The 16,085-nt window shown below is 44.2% G+C and overlaps 1 protein-coding gene across 14 annotated transcripts in view; it reads left to right on the top strand.

Moving 5' to 3' along the window:
* The first annotated feature begins 362 nt into the window (after positions 1–362).
* celf6 (CUGBP Elav-like family member 6) overlaps positions 363–16,085 on the top strand; it is a 111,785-nt gene continuing 96,062 nt past the window's right edge. For 5 of the 14 annotated variants that reach the window (XM_037488308.2, XM_037488334.2, XM_037488359.2 and 2 more), the window contains exons 1-2: positions 368–807; positions 8,322–8,404. In XM_037488308.2, the coding sequence (XP_037344205.1) occupies positions 558–807; positions 8,322–8,404 (333 nt within the window). In that variant the 5' untranslated portion in view covers positions 368–557. Of the gene's footprint in view, positions 808–8,321; positions 8,405–16,085 lie in introns of all 14 variants that reach the window. The other 9 variants (XM_037488317.2, XM_037488325.2, XM_037488299.2 and 6 more) reach the window with 6 other exon arrangements.

Here is a 16,085-nt window from a genome sequence, read left to right on the forward strand (position 1 = left end):
CCTGCTTGCTAAAACTAATTGACCTGCTTAAGCAGAACATAAAACATAGCGGAAAAGCTGCCTTTACCTTGTTTATACGCCCTAAGCTTTTCCCTCTAAATAAATGTTTGCTTATTCCACCCTGTGGGACCTCGCTCATCCTTCTCTGTCATAGGTCCGGGCCGCTCTCGTTATGCAAATTAGGCCGTGGGCGTGGTCGTTTGATGAGAGAAGGAGTTTAAGTTTGGGAAGACGGCTAGACGAGGGGAGGGAGGGGAGGGGGGGGGGGGTGTTGAAATATGAAAACACAAAAAGCATAAGGAGGTATAAATATGACTGATTCCAAACAAGGAGGGCGCAAAGAAAGTGGAGTGAGTAGGGAGGGAGGAGGATATAACAGGGGCAGAGGGTGGTGGGGAGGGGGGGCTCTGTGCAGTTGTCTAGAGAGAGAGAGAGAGAGTGAGGGAGGAGAGTGAAAGAGGAGAGCAAGAGAGGAGCGCGAGCGAGAGTGTGTGCGTGTGTGTGAGGGAGAGAGAGAGAGAGAGAGAGAGCGCAGCTCGCCGGCCCATTGAGGAAAGATGGCTACAGTCACTGCAAACGGAGTGCAGCAAGAGAATGGATTCAGCACCACGAACAGCGCCGGCAGGATGAACGGGCTCACCATCGGCCAGAACACCATTCCGATGAAGGACCACGACGCCATCAAGCTTTTCATCGGGCAGATTCCCAGAAACCTGGAGGAAAAAGACCTGAAACCCCTGTTTGAGGAATTCGGAAAGATATACGAACTCACTGTACTGAAAGACAGATTTACGGGAATGCATAAAGGTTGGTTTCTTTCTTCAGTAAATTTACTTTTTGTTCTTTTGAAAAAGGAGAGGGAGAGAGAGAGAGAAAGAGGGAGGGGTGAGGGGCGGGGGGAGATAGAGAGAGACAAATCAAGTCCCAGATCAGTTGTGCATGAAAAGTGTGTTTATTTGCAGATGTGTGGGACAGAGCGGTATACTGGTAGAACCTTCACACACACAAAAAAAATCTACGCTCACAAACACACCTGCAACTCACGAACGTCCACGGCGTAATACGTAGAAGTTCAGGGGCTCGGAGTGCAGAGTTAATTGTCCCAGCGTGCAGCCAATCCACGTGAATCCACCAGCCGAAAAAAACGCCTTTGTGTGTTTACATTGACTCTCGTGTGCCGAGCATCCCGGTATGAGGGGGCGGGACAAGGGGGAGGGTGTGTGTGTGTGTGTGTGTGTGTGTGTAGGGGGGCGAGCGCTCGATGCCGTGTTATTCTTGCGGAGCTGCAGAAAGATCTCCACAACTAAAGAAGAAAAAATAAAAAGAAGAAGAGAGAATTGGTCTGTTCCTCGTCCCAGATCGATGTGCAGCATATCGGCGGAGATGAATGAATGCTTTCAGGGGAGCGGAAAGTGCAAACCATTATCAGGCAATCGGCATCCGTGATTAACGTGGTGCCCGCACGCTGCTTTGACCTTTCAGCCGGATAATCTGTAGCCTAGTTTTCGGACGTTATTATCTGTGGGGAAAAGAAAAGAAGAAAAAAAACCTTATTTACACGGCAGCTGTATAGATACTGCTGCGTGGGCGGGTGGCAGTCGGGAAGTACAAAGCAGGGTAATAGTAGAGGCTGAGATCAAGCACGCATCGTCTTCTCGCTCGTTCTGTTCTCACCCCTCAATTGTCCAAAAAGGAGCGGGATCTGTCCTCACTTGGTAATTAGTCGAAGATCGGCCAGTTCTAATGACAGCGATGATGGTGGATGCCGGAGAGCGGTTTGTGAGGAGGATGTTTTAGTCTCAAATAAAAAACAAGTCCCAGATAAAAAGTCAGAGTTCGGTTTGCACGCAACGTTTACGATGTCTCTTTTATTTTTTTATTATTTGTACATTTGCTGTAGAAATAAATACTATAAAACAAACCAAATTTTGAAACGGTTAATTGCGTTTAATCTTTTGTATTCAATAACCTTGAATTGCACCAGCTTTTTTAAATAATAAAAGCTATTATTATAACCACCATTTCATGGTTTGTTGAGTTTGGCAACGTTTTAACAGAATCATTTGATTCAAAATGATCATTTTTTTATGGTAATGAAAATTAAATCCACACTTCGAGCCCCATCAGTGTCATCCGAGAAGACTGTCATACAGTTTATTATCAATTAAAGTAGAGTATTATGTCCCTGCTACTGCTGTTTGGAATCTGTATTATTTCATAGATAGTTGATCGTTTTGTTTTATATTATATATTTATATCATTTTCATTTACACACACACGCACATGCATCAGCCATCAATCATCGGTTCGCTCTCTAAAACGAATCTATTCACAAGGCAGGTACATTATGTACAATATGTTACTCAGGGGCTGGAGTTCATGATCTTATTGATCCCCGCATGTCAAGCTCGGGAGCAACGAGCGTGGGCTCAGCACTGCTTGCTTTCTTCTGCGTGCATCCCTGAAGGTCTCCCTGCACCACCTGTTCCCACCTGCCGGGGCTCAACCGGCTCCTTCGCTGCGCGTTTTGTCTCTCATTGGAGCCCACTGATCGATTAAAACAATATTTCTGATGTTCGTGTTGTTTACGCCTGTCCTCGAACCATCCCTGAATGTCAACACTCCAGAGGATGGTGTGTGTCCCCCCCCCGGTCGAATAATCCTGTTCCAAAGCCAGACCCGTATTCTCCGTTCAAATCACCCCCCAAGGCCACTCTGATGTATGCATTATGCCCACTTCATCCCGCATGACATTCAAAGTCACTTTGGGAGCACAAGCGTGCACTTTTAATAAGATTCCACCAATGCATTATACGGATGAGTTTTTCTCATTGGCCACTTACCTAAAGCATGTTCATGCCTGGTGCTGCGTCGATGCGCGATGCCTCCAGACCGAAGCAAGGAAGAATCAGAGGAAGAAAATGGGATTAGTATCGTGAACAAAACAAAAGTATGTTGTGTATCGCGGGGCTGTGTCACTCAAGGAGAGCAGTTCGCTACCCTCAATGGCTGCTCATTCTGAAACCGAGAAAAGCTTTTGCAGGGTAATTAAAGGTAAATGTATTACTTGACTGTTTGAGTCCTTGGGATTCTACAAACTGACTTTGGCTGTAAACAACGCGCCAAAGTCGGCACTGCAGTCTTGTAACAGTATACCTGTAACTTGTTTATTAAGTGTGACCATTATGATGATTATTTCTCATTGTGCAATCACTTGAAAATAAGAATCATGCAAATTAAGTGTCAGCATTAGGCTGAAATGTAATTACTGTATCCTTTGAACTGTAGTTTTAAAAAGCATATTTACATTATTTCAATGTGAGGCCTTGCCATTTAAACCCGTGTTGTTGACTTCCTGATGTCATCTAAGTGCAGTAGACCGATGTTTGCATCACAAGAAATCTCACTGTCACTCTCTAGAAACTTCACACACTATACAACTGAAACTCCAGTGGATGGTTTCATTTGAGCCTGATGATTTATTGCCTCGATGAATACTTACACAATAAAAGCTTTTGAAAAGACTGTTGTCAAAGTATATGTATTGCACAGCAGTTTCAAAAGTGGTTTGTGTTGTGTTCGCTTCTCAAAAATGCATTACATACCGATCAATAGAGACCCTAAAGGGTTCCAAAACTTGTAACATATTCACAAATACAATCCACATTTTCATTCGTGAACGATAACTCAAATTCTTTTAAAGAAGACTTAAGAGGATGTATTCAGCTTGGCTAAAAACATAATGTTCATAAATATTTAGTGCTGTGCCATGTATTTAGTTTCTGCTACTTTGAAATCCCTCTTTGAGCTTAGTTTGTGGTTGAGAGAGATTTGATTTGTTTCGGATAGAGGATGTATATGGCTCTTGGCATCAGCTACTAAACCGTACCTAATGGAGGATTTGCAGCACTACCTTTTTGTAACAGCCAAAGTCCTGTGACAAAGAAGTGCACAATAATTATGGATTTAAGGGCAGATCAAAATATGTCATGTTTGCTCATGATTAATTCATGTGGAATGTACTGCAACGCTTTGAACAGATGTTTTGGGCTATCTGAATTCTTACTTTGGGCATTCGTGGGGTTCTCTGGGGACTCTGACTCTGAATATCTGGGGAATTTACTAATTCATATCTACCGATAAACTTCCTCTACAAAGAAGAATTACAGCTTCTGTATCCAGATGTCTGCTCAGAAGTCGTTGGGGTGATTATATCCTTTCCGTAGTTGTCAGACACTCTCGCCATTAATGTGGATGTGGTACTCTGCGTGTCGCCGGGGAGCCTCGTGCAGCATGTGGGGTGACTTGACGCTCTTCGCGTGTGTCGTGCGGCCAGGTCGTGCTGTTTAACATCCATCATTTCGCCCGAGCACTACATTATCATAATACTTAGTGTCAGTGCCAGAACGCATGCATTGTTCAGACATGCTGAATGTTGGTGGGGGGCAAATCTTTTGCTTGAGTAGCGTTATCCATCAATCCGTCTGTGATGCTGAGAGCAGGGACTCCGAGTTGCAGCACACAGCCAGGAGGAAGAGATACAGAGAGATGTTAAATATCCTCATCCATTCTCCTCTCCGGAGGTCCATGCAGTGTAATTGGCTATAAATAGCCTGCGAAATTGACATTAAAAACCTCAGTAGGGCACTAATATTTAATTGCAAATGAGACAAGAGCATCATTTGAATTTGTTGACAGTTTCTCGGTACTCTGTGAAGTTCAATTCTGTTGCCACACAGGCCTACAGGTCCATGCGCGTGCCGGGTTTTTTATCCCCGGCCTGAGCGTCGTAGGGGGGGGGGGGGGCTGGACAGTGATTGGCAGCTTGTGTAAGTTGAGTGGCAGGTGCAGCGTGAGTCTACAGATGACCTCTTTGATCATTAGAAAGGAGGCTACGTGTGAAGCAGACAGCCAACCGCTCAGAAACAAACGCGCTCAGAATGCAGATCGGGCCCCGAAAAGACGGCGAGACTCTGGGCAGGTAATTGTGTGGTTAACGCAGAAACATGAAGCGGTTGAAGATTCCTCGCATCGTATTTGTCTCGACGCCCATGAGAGGGTCCGGCTGTCACATTCGACAGCATCCAGTTGTTTTACATAATTTCTTTTTTGCGCCTGTATGTTCTTTGGAAAATGAATTTGCATTATTTTCCCACTTTAATGAACATTCTTGGATCAGACACATTTGAGGGGACTGGAGGAGAGCAAATTACCCATGATTCATGAATTCACCGCTAATGAATTGAAATTTTATACAAATTTGTTTGGGAGTTGTTTCAATTACAGATACCTGATGCCTTAAAAAAAAAGAAGCAAAATTTACCCTTGATGCCTGTATGCATCCAATTGGAGGCTCACGCTAATTTCCACTTTAAAACAAACTTTTAGAAGCATGGTGGCGGGGGGGGGGGGGGGGGGGGGTCTTTAAGTAATTACTTCAAACGTGTCTTGCAAACGTAAAAAAACTTGTTCTGCTTTTTCTTTGTACTACATTACAGGGTTTTTTTTTTTCTTCCTTTGCCTTCAATATAATACGTTGAACTTTTGCCCCTCACCGAAATTATAGTGTGGTAAATTGTATTTGATTACCAAAGTATTATTTTCACCCCACTTAACCTGCTCATCACAGGAAGCCACACGTCCTTCGGTTTGCCGCCATCGTAGCCGCGCTCTCCCACTCTCCTTCTTCCAAATTGATGCTCGCAACTCTTTTTTTCTTGCAGTCTTAAGTTAAAGATTTGGTCAATTCAAACTTTACTTCACTAGGTTTTGAATGTTATCCGAGTTGGTGCTGAAAATGGATACCACCTCTTAAGTGCCAGGATGGCGTGATAAGCACTGTACTGAAGTACTGAAGTAACAAACCAGTGTTCATAGGATCTTAAATTGACATTACTGGAAAATAGTTACAAGGCTTAAGGCTTGAGTCCGTTCTTCAAGTAGCGTAATACATCTCATTGAGCACCACGTCTGCGGTTAATGTGGAGCGGTTGATTTCTTTTTGTGGAGATAATGTGCGGACAGTTTAAATAAATATGTACGTTCTGCTGCATTACCACTGAACAACGAAAGTGGTGTGTTTTTTAAAGCTCCATTTCGTTCCACCTCCTACCAAGAGGATAACGATGTATGTTCTCCTATGCCGTATCAGTCAACTTAAAATGTTACCTGCTATACCATCTGCTACATCCTTGTTACCTCGCCTCAGACGGGATCGTTGTGTCCCTCCTCGCGCTCTCCGAGCTCAATGCTCCTGCTTCCTTAGTCACAGTCCTTTGGGCTTAAGATGTCCCCTGAGCCAGCACTGTTGGATATGAAGCTTTCCTAAAGCCCCCCCCCCCGCTGGTTCTCCACCGTCACGAGGAGGGCCGGGGGGGAGCCACGCGGACGGATATTAAAGCCCACACTGTACGAAAAGTCCAGTTTGACAAATCCTTCCAACTAATAGTATCACGAGCTACTTTTCTTTAAGTAGCTAGAAGGAAAGGAGAAGGGAGAGATGGCTTCACCGGTTTTTAGATGTAGTTTTACTTGCCGTGTTTCTGAATACAACTAAGTGTTTACATCATTTGTTGAAGGAACACATAATAAAAGTGCCCCATCACAATGCAGTGTGGTGCACAAGTTCTGCTTTCAAGTGGTTCAGTCCATGTTGCAATGTTTTTGTAGTAGTAGTATATCATTATTATTGACATATTACCTTTTACACGTTGTACGTAAACCACAGCTACCTCAGAATTGTACTTCCTTTATATTAATGAACTATTGAAACTATTTTGAAGTAATGACACAAAGTAAAAACACAGTAAAGACAAATATTACAAAATCGTATTGGTGAACTAAGGAATTTCTTGAACCCAAAGTTTATGGCTCAGCGGTTCAAACTTATTTTCCTGAGAATAAAATGATCTAATAAAACTTTAATGTTAGACTGCAGTACAACAAAGTGACACGGTGAAAAATACCAAAATGCTCCGGACACTGGAAGTGGAGTCAGCAAAAAACCTACAATCCCCATAAACCCTTGCTAGGACTGGCTCCCCCCCCCCCCCCCACCGACCCATGTCCCACAGTTTTGTAATGTCACAAAGGATGAAAAGTGTTTCCCCAGGCTCCAAAACTTTCCTGCTCTGCTGTATGGCACGCTGTTTCATCAGCGTCGTTTAGGTGATTTTTTTTTTTCCTCCTGAGTAACTGCCTTAGTTGTGGAGGTGGGTGAAGGTTGTTGTGAAAGGGAGCTCTCTTGGCCGGGAGCCAGAGTGTGTTGCTGGGTTTCGGTGCTATGTGCTGCATGCAGGCTATAATCTGTACGTGTGTGTGTTTGTGTGTGTTTGCGTGTGTTTGTGTGTGTGTGTGTGTGTGTGTGTGTGCGTGTGTCTCGTTCCTCCCATGAGAATCCTTGGCAGCAGGTGTGACAAGCAGTAATGGGAAATTATGCTGCACAGTGCAAAACCTCTTTTGAACGGGGTCACCCACTGTCAGTTCTGCCAAGCGCATAACAGAGCAACCACTCACCCTTTAATGAAAGCTGTCACATTTTTGCAAAGGAATTATTTATTGATGCATATTCATTCTGTTTTCTTGAATTTTCAAACTTGAAAGGTACATTTTCTGCTCATCACCAGAGGATTTCAATGATTTAGCAGCTCAAAAAATGAATACCGTTTTACCTTTTTCCTTAAACTAAGAAACCATTCATTGGACAGTATGCATATTATTTTAAAAATTTAATTAAAAAGAACAATGCCTGGGGTGACTAAGAATTTCCGATATCCACTTGTGATTTAATTTGAACCTAATGGAACACATTTGATTTTAAACGTGCACGTTGAACATTTTTTTTGTTGAATTTCGCTCAGTCCATTTAACAATAAAAAACTAAGTAGAAAGTAGAATATGAATTACATTTGAGTCAAATGCATGTTTTTGGGAGTAGCTTGCACGGTCTTGGAGCGTGGCTAGCGTAGATTGGAATGACTTTACAAATCTCTGGGTCCATTCGGGAAGGTTACTGACCTTTCACTGTAATGATGTCTATAATCTCTGAACAAAAATCAATGGAGAGGGGTATTTTACATGTTAGACATATTTTACAGGTGCAAAAGGCTGAAGTCCCGGGAGGATTAAAACCACTTTACATGTTGTTGTAGATGTCACGTGTTGTGGTCTACTATGACATTACCGAGCATCCAATAGACACAACACGCCGTGCACTTCCAACAATGCAATATGGCCTTTGTCACTTTAACAGTTTCACTTCTTTTTTTTTCCTTCTCATTGTGGATTAAACTCATCTCTCTCCTGTCTCCCTGATAATACAGGATGTGCCTTTCTAACATACTGTGCCAGAGAGTCAGCACTGAAGGCCCAGAGCGCCCTCCATGAACAGAAGACTCTGCCAGGGGTAAGTGCCCCCGATCTGCCCTCTGTCATAGGCTAAAGCCCCCGGGGGGCATCCAGCCTGGCATGGGATCCTACATTAACATAGGGATTATATCACACTTGAACACACCCACACACACACACACACACACACGCGAGCGCGCGTGCGCACAGGCAGAGTCACATGGGGACACGGTATACATTAACACACTTCTTCAGGCACCCGCGCGGATAAGGAAACAGCTTGAAAAGAGTCGCTCGTACTTTCCCAGCCTCCTTTTCCTGTTCGCTATCAGACACGTCCTTTCTTGCTCACTTACCTACACACACCTGCACACACACACGGAGACATACTAAAAGAGTGTGAGTGGCCTATCTCACCTTGCAGTGTCTTATTACACTAATCACCCCGGCGGAGATATTTGATAAGCGCTCCTTCTAACAGCCTGTGCCGTCCTTCCCCTGTCCTCTCACAATATGGCTGCCGCAGACACTAATTGCCTCGAGGAATCCCACCCTCATTATCACATATAATCAAACAGTAAGTATAAACAATCATTTTTACCATGTATATCACCATCTGGTGTTTTTTGTTTTCCTTTTCTCCAATTTAAGTTTTTTTTTTTTTTTTTCTTCCTGTTTTCTATCGGCCGCCTTTGGCGAGCGGGTAACTTTTTCAATTAAAATAATGGCCTCTTCAAACAACACAGGTAAAACCCACCCAGGAGTGGGCTCTTAAGCCCACCCAGGAGGAGACAATCTCAATCTGGGCTCAGCACGAGCTGGCGGTGTGTACCTGTACTTGACGTGCGTGGTGAGGGGGATATTTGACGTCAGGGGAATTATCGAGGTTTGATTGAATTACGCCCCCCCACCTCCTCCAATTCCTTTCACCGTAAACCCTCCTAGGGATATTCATCCAAATCCCTGGGGAGGGAGAGAGGAACACAGAAACAAGAGGAGATGTGAGTATGGAAAAGGGAGAGGAAGGAAGTATGGGAAGGGATTGGTTCCAGGGTTAAAGGTGGTCACTGGACTTTGGGGGTTTGGGGGGGGGCGCTTTATACTATATCTCATTATTGAGATTATCCGTTGTTTTCACTTCACACCATTCCATAAGTACTGAACGTTACACACACAGGTGCACTGCGGGGAGCCGGATCCCCGGCTCACTATGGCCTCCCGCAGCTTCATAATGAGATGATTGTCATCATGGTCGCGGATAGGTGCTCCTGTCTTTATTCCCCCCATGGAGGGAGCTTTTTTGTTTGTTTTCTATCTAGGAAGAGGTTAATGGCGTATTCCGTGGGGGTTCGGGCAAACATTTCCACAGTACATCCCACAGCAAGGGGTCAGTCCTGCAATCTCTGGCTGAGCTGCGCCGCCATACAGTGGGCTAATGAAGATGTGCTTTGTCTCCTGCGTGTGTGTGGGCGTCGATGCGTGTATGAGACAAGCACACACACACATATATATATACAGAGAGAGAGAGGGAGATAGAGAGAGAAATACATGGATATCATGTCTTTCTCTCAAAAAATGATACCTGAAACATCATCGAAATAAGTGCCGGACAAACAGAAGGATTTTACACTAGAATAACATTTTTAATAGCAGTAGGTTGGACAGTCCTCGGCCTATTTCATCATGTTTATCCAGCATGAAGTTCTTGGCTTCCTCACTTATATGCATATGCCAATGCATCGTTTTGTAAGGCTGCACAGAGAATGCTGGATTTGACTAATTTAACTCAAACGTTTGATACAGACTATAACATTCTTGCGAAGGTTTCTTCAAAAAAGAGCGTACAGATGCGGCTGGTACGTGAACAACAGGACAATCAAAGGGATGGAAAAAGGAGCTGTGTGCGTGAGAGTCGGATGAACCGTTTTCTCTGTCACCATTTAGTCGGTGACAGACAAAGCTGAAGCTTAGTTAGCTGAAACAAAGGGGACAAGTTAAAGTACTGTGAAATGCCTTAGTTATCAGACATACAGGGAAAATTAAGGCTGGATCTAATAAAGGCCTGGCCTCTTGGCTTAATGTGTTTGAGTGTGCAGACAGCCGAAGCAGCCAATGTGAGCTCCCAGTGTCTTTTGATAAAACATAATATTGTAAAATGTGACCGTTAAAAATCAGCTGTGATTCACCAATTGCGTTGTATTCTACTGTTGGAAACTGCATGAAGGTACTATCTACAAATACGCTAACAGTTCATACCTACAGAGTTATGCTGTAAAACGTTTAAAAAAAAATAATCTTCCACTAAAACAAGGTCGGATTGAGTTTCAGATTCAGGTCAAATTGCGAGCTCTGATCATCACAGCTGCAGGAACATGTACATGGCCACCTTCTTCAGCGTTCCTCCCCTCATGCAGTAACTTCATTTGTTACAAAGTGTCACTTTTTGTGCACAGTGATCATTTCATGTAACGCTGTGTGCATTTCACACAGACCAAAGGCTTGAACAGCGTGGCAGAGAGGAGGTGGGTATGTCTGCGCGTGTGGTCCCAGCAGGGAGCCTCGCCTCTTACATCATCTCCAGATCGGCTGTGAATCTCGCGTTTTTTTTCTTCTTTTTTCTCCAAAACTCTTGAAACCGCGTTCACGGGCGTTGAACTCGCCACCAGAGGATTTTAGCTTTGTGTGCCGCGGCCGAGGCCGAGCGGCGTGTTTACATCGTTCCGTTAATTGCATGTAAGGAGCATAATGAGCTCGTGATGTCTCATGCCACCCGATCCTGCTGCCACAAGTCTGTGCAGTAAATGTAATCAGAGATTCAGCCTCTTGCCCTTGGTGAGCCGGGGCTGTTGTGTTTACGTGCACATGCAGCATATCCCCCCCGATGTAGGGCAGCGTGGCGGCGCGCGGGGACTGGTTAGGTCATGCATGTGAATGATTTCTCCGTGATGTGATTAATTCTTACGGCGCTCGCACACACACTGACTTGAGCCTAAGAATAGTTTGTGCATAATGATCTGACATTTGCGTTCTACATCGGTACAGTTTGAGGGGATCCAGGTAAGTTGTTGATCTCAGTGGACATCTGTCTTTTTCTCCACATCATCTGGCAATAAAAAAAAAAAAAACACATCAGAAATAAATGAATGAGTTAAAAGTTTTTTTTTTTTAACTCTGTGCCAAGAAGCCTCCCAACATACTGCCATTGGAGCCAGGAACCTCCAAAGGAATCCTGGTTTGGTCCTTCCAGGGCCACGCCACTCTCTCCTCGCAGGCCAATTAGCTGCTGGTGTTCACATGTAACAGGCATGCTAATTGGGCGCCACTGAAGCCCTAAAAAGCCAATTAAAATCATCTTGGAAAAAAAAAATCCAGTTTCTCTTTGTCTCTCATTTATTGGTGCTCTCTTCCTACCCCTCCCCCAATGCCTTCTCCTGCCTGATCATCTTCACGCAACCTTTATTGCCCCGTGCTTTTTCCCCCCCCACACTTTCTCAACGAAAGTGTTGAGCTTCAAATGGCACCCCGACCTTACACTTGACGGGATCGGCATTTTGGGGGTTTCTCAGTGAGACTACCGGCGGCATCTGACCCATGTATTGATGACGAGGCAGCCAAGCATAACAGAAGTGAAGAGAGAGAGAGAGAAAAAGTTACCAACTCCTACTTTCTGAAGTGTTTCTCTTCATGTTTGACAGTGTGAGCTTGAAGATATGAGTTTCCACCAAATTGAGTAGCAAAAGGTTTGGGCTTCTCTCATTCTTTTCTTTTTCTTCAGTGCGTGAAAACTGCAGAAAATTGACTTGAATTGACTGAACGGGTCAGGGGAATATTGTGCAATGGCGGTATTATGTCTCAATAAGCAAACTGACATGGCCCAATGCATCCGTGTTCCCGACACTCTTCTTGCATCACACCACACATGGCAACCGTCAGGCTGCCATATTTCTCTCTCTCTCTGAGAGTCGGGATTTGCTGACAATAAGCAACCAGCAGTTGTACTTTTGGTGTTTTCACTCTCCTAATATCCCACATGAGAGGCAGTGAGTATCATTTGTTCTCCAAGCTTCATTCTAGTTGTTATTAAAGCATTGTTCTGTTCATGGATAGGTGACTTCTAAGGGGAATTTATGAGCTGAGCATTGAAGAGATGCAAGCATCAACACAAAACACCCACACTTAAAGTGCAACATGGCTGATCCGCCTCTTGTATTGCCTCGTATCTAACTGAAGAGCAGTGGTCGTAGCGACTTTGCGTGTGAGTTTTCCAGATGAGAGTCGTGTGTCGCAGTGTCAGGGCGTCATAAAAGGACACGCTGAGCCCCACTCCAGCGGGTCCACTCCCGGACAGACATGCTGCAGTTTAAACTAATTACCCAGGCCACACAGGGCCTTTACCCATTCTTTTAAGGGACAAATTGTGTTCTGTTGCTGATCAATTTGTCCTCGGCGCCAGATTTGTCAGCCTCCAGTGCCCCTGAGCAGTTGCCATTATGAGGCAAAACAAAAGAAAAAAAATAGAAAAGCCTGGGCACTGGACGTGAGACCTCTGTTAAGGCTCCCGCTGCTCTCCTCGTCATCAATTATGTCTATATCATTTTCTTTCTGCTGCCCCGCTTTAGAAAAGAAATAAAAAAGGGGCCATTGTTTTTTCTAATCCCCTTGGGATGAAAGCATTTACTACGCTGCTGCGCCGCGCACGGCCATCCTGCCGATTAGGGAGTGAATGGGGCCACAATCGTGGGATGCACTCTGCATTGTCTCCCATTACGCGGTTGGTGGCCCTGAATATTGTGCAAAAATTTAATTTTGTTCCATCTGATGGGATTTTCAACCTTGGAAAGTGTGAAATGTTAATCCTGGCGCGCAGTGCGGATGGACATGGTGGAACGCGTGTTTTTTTTTTTCTACCGGACGACGTGGACAGGGGGCGCGAAAAAAAAAAAAACATAGCTGATGGCGAGAGAGCCCGTAACCAGCCCATGAGGACGCAAGGCCAGAGGCAGCGGACAGATGAGCAGGACCGATGCTGCTTTTTAGAGGCTGCAGGGCAGGAGAGTTTGGGATGACAACAACCAGAGACCATTTGTGCTCTTGACCTTGAACTCATACTGCGATATAGTATATAGCAGCCCCTTTTGCCCGGGTTGCTCAAGTGAAAATCCCAGCAACTCAATTTATTGAAAGATGGATTCGTGAACAAAGCTATTCGGAACATTTACTTCAAAATGAGATTCATGGTTTTTAAAAGTGCATTTGACTCGCACAGCGGAAGCAGTGTATCCGTGTGGCGTATCATTCTATATTGATTAAAAGGAGACAATTGAGCTCTTTTTTTCTCCTAAATAACTCTTTAATTTGCCATTATCTCGTCGGACAGAAAAATGGCAAATGGTCGCCGAAGAAGCTCCAGTAAAAATGAAATAAGTACCTGAAAGATAATGACATGATGAACTGCTGGATGTTTTACCCAACCGTAGCCTCATCTCTCAGTCATTGTGTTTTAATTGTACACACACAGATGGACACTGGTCGCAAAGTATTGTTCACCTTCCCTTCATCAGTGGTAATCTGAAAAGGATTGAGGATTAAGAAAGACGGTTCCTGGCAGTGAGTAAATATTGCGAGTTGGTAAAAACACACTCAAACGTCGTTACTTTACATCCTCCTATATCTTACTTATTGCTTTTTTTTGCGCAAAGCAAAACGTCTAAAAGCAGCAAGCTGGACGGTTTGAAGTGCAGTAACAAAAACACAAATTAAGAAAAGGAAAAAGGAACCAACGCATCCTTAAATGTCCGATGCATTAGCATCGTCCACACTGGAAGCATTTTGTTTGAACACGTGTTGAAAGCACGCAGGCTAAGTAGTTCCTTCGCACCTTTCCTCCACGTTGACACATTCACTATCCTTCACTCGCTGACAGGTGGAGTCAGACCCCGCCATGCGTGCTCCCCCCAGCTAATTTATACACTTCTATAGCTGTAATGAGGCAGAACTAGTAAATGTGGGGACACCATTGTTAACATTGCTGCTTGACTGAGGAAGAGGAGAAGGCTGAAAAATAGCAGAGAAGGATGGAAATGAGGATCATACATCCAAGAATAGATGCTGCTTTTTTACGCTAGCTGGGTGGGACCACTGTCTTTTAGTCAGGCTGCAGCCTGGAATTTGACATTTTCTAAACCAATTAAAAATCATACTTTACTTTGGATCCAGAGCCGGTTTGTCTGGCAACAACAAATCGAGCAGAGATACAAATAACAAACCAACAATCAGATGAGATCTTTTTTTCTCCAAATCATCAAAACGCTTTGTGGATTCGGCTAATTAACTTTCCAGAGGAGATCAATTTGAGAAGATCAAGGCTTCAATCTACCTTCAAAGTGTTGTAATATTCAAAGGGAGCCTCCGTCTAGTTTCAGAGAGTCTGATGTCTCAATAGAAACAGATGTTGGAACCGTACCACAAGTTACTAATAATTGTATTTTTTCATCTTTTACGAAGACAGCTGCATAGGAAACTGAACAATTATTAAAGTTTGTACTATTCCCCTGCTAGTTTTTTTTCTATCTTTCTCCTCCATGTCAAACAAACTAAATAGTAGCCTTTGATTGCAACTCACAACTCATTGTGGCCATCTGCACATGTTTGTTTAAAGACAAAACAAGGTAAATACAACATGTTGAGTTCAGCAAATGACGCGAGAAGCTCCAATAATTGAACACGTTCAAGTGAACTTTATTCTCATTTGAAAATGATCTCCATGCAGACCGACAAATACTCACAGGGAGGTGCGTGCATGTGCCTCTACGGGATTGTGACGTAATTGGAAATCTAACATATTTGGGAGGCTACGGCGACACTGGGGAAATGGGTGAAAGAAAGACCTGGGGCACAAGGAAGAGAGAGACAAAGAAGACAGAGATGATGAGTCACTAGGAGAAGGAGAGAGGGAGAGGGACAGAGAGAGAGAGAGAGAGAGAGAGAGAGAGAGGAGATGCATCCCTGCATAATTAACACCCGAGCACCACCAGGACAAACTCCTCCATCAGCGTGTCCAAAGGATTAACTACGCCACGCTCCTCTTATCTCCCCCCCCATTTCGTTTAAGGAAGAAAATGACCTTGCGCTTGTTTACATGCTGATTAAAGACAGCAAGGAAGGAAGGAGACATGGAGAAAGTCAAACTGTAATCACAAGAGTTTGTTAGGTGAAGTATTTTTTTTTTGGGGGGGTGGGGGGAGGGGTTTACTCGCAGCAGCCGCACTGTGTCACGGCAGCATCGCGATAAAAAAAAAAGAAAAAGAAAATACAACCAAGTGAAAAACAGCCGCTGTAGCTGCAGCAAAACGAGCAACGCGTGGGCCGGGACAGAAAAGGGGCGCGTGCGTGTGCGCGTGTTTATTTGTGAAGGTGGTGTGTGATAAAAAAGTGATATTTGGTGTGTGGGTGGTTCCATTAGTTGGTCTGCCTGTTTTTTCGCTGCACTGGGAACAACTGCTGTTTGTAGGGCTCCTATGAGTCAGTCAGTCTGCATACTATGAACTACTATCAGTGTGTATTTGTCAAGTGCACTTGTATGTGAAGTGCACTCGTGTTTATTTTTCTCTTAAGAACCATGTTTGAATTTTTGACTTCTGAAGTAAGGTAATTTGTCTGTTTGGCTTCATCAAGGCAGTTTAGGGTTCCCTCCTGCTTTGGTTTTAAGACAGCGATGTCTTTTTTCTTTTTTTAGATGT

The sequence above is a fragment of the Pungitius pungitius genome, chromosome 4 (assembly GCF_949316345.1).
Source record: "Pungitius pungitius chromosome 4, fPunPun2.1, whole genome shotgun sequence".
Taxonomy (NCBI): Eukaryota; Metazoa; Chordata; class Actinopteri; order Perciformes; family Gasterosteidae; genus Pungitius; species Pungitius pungitius.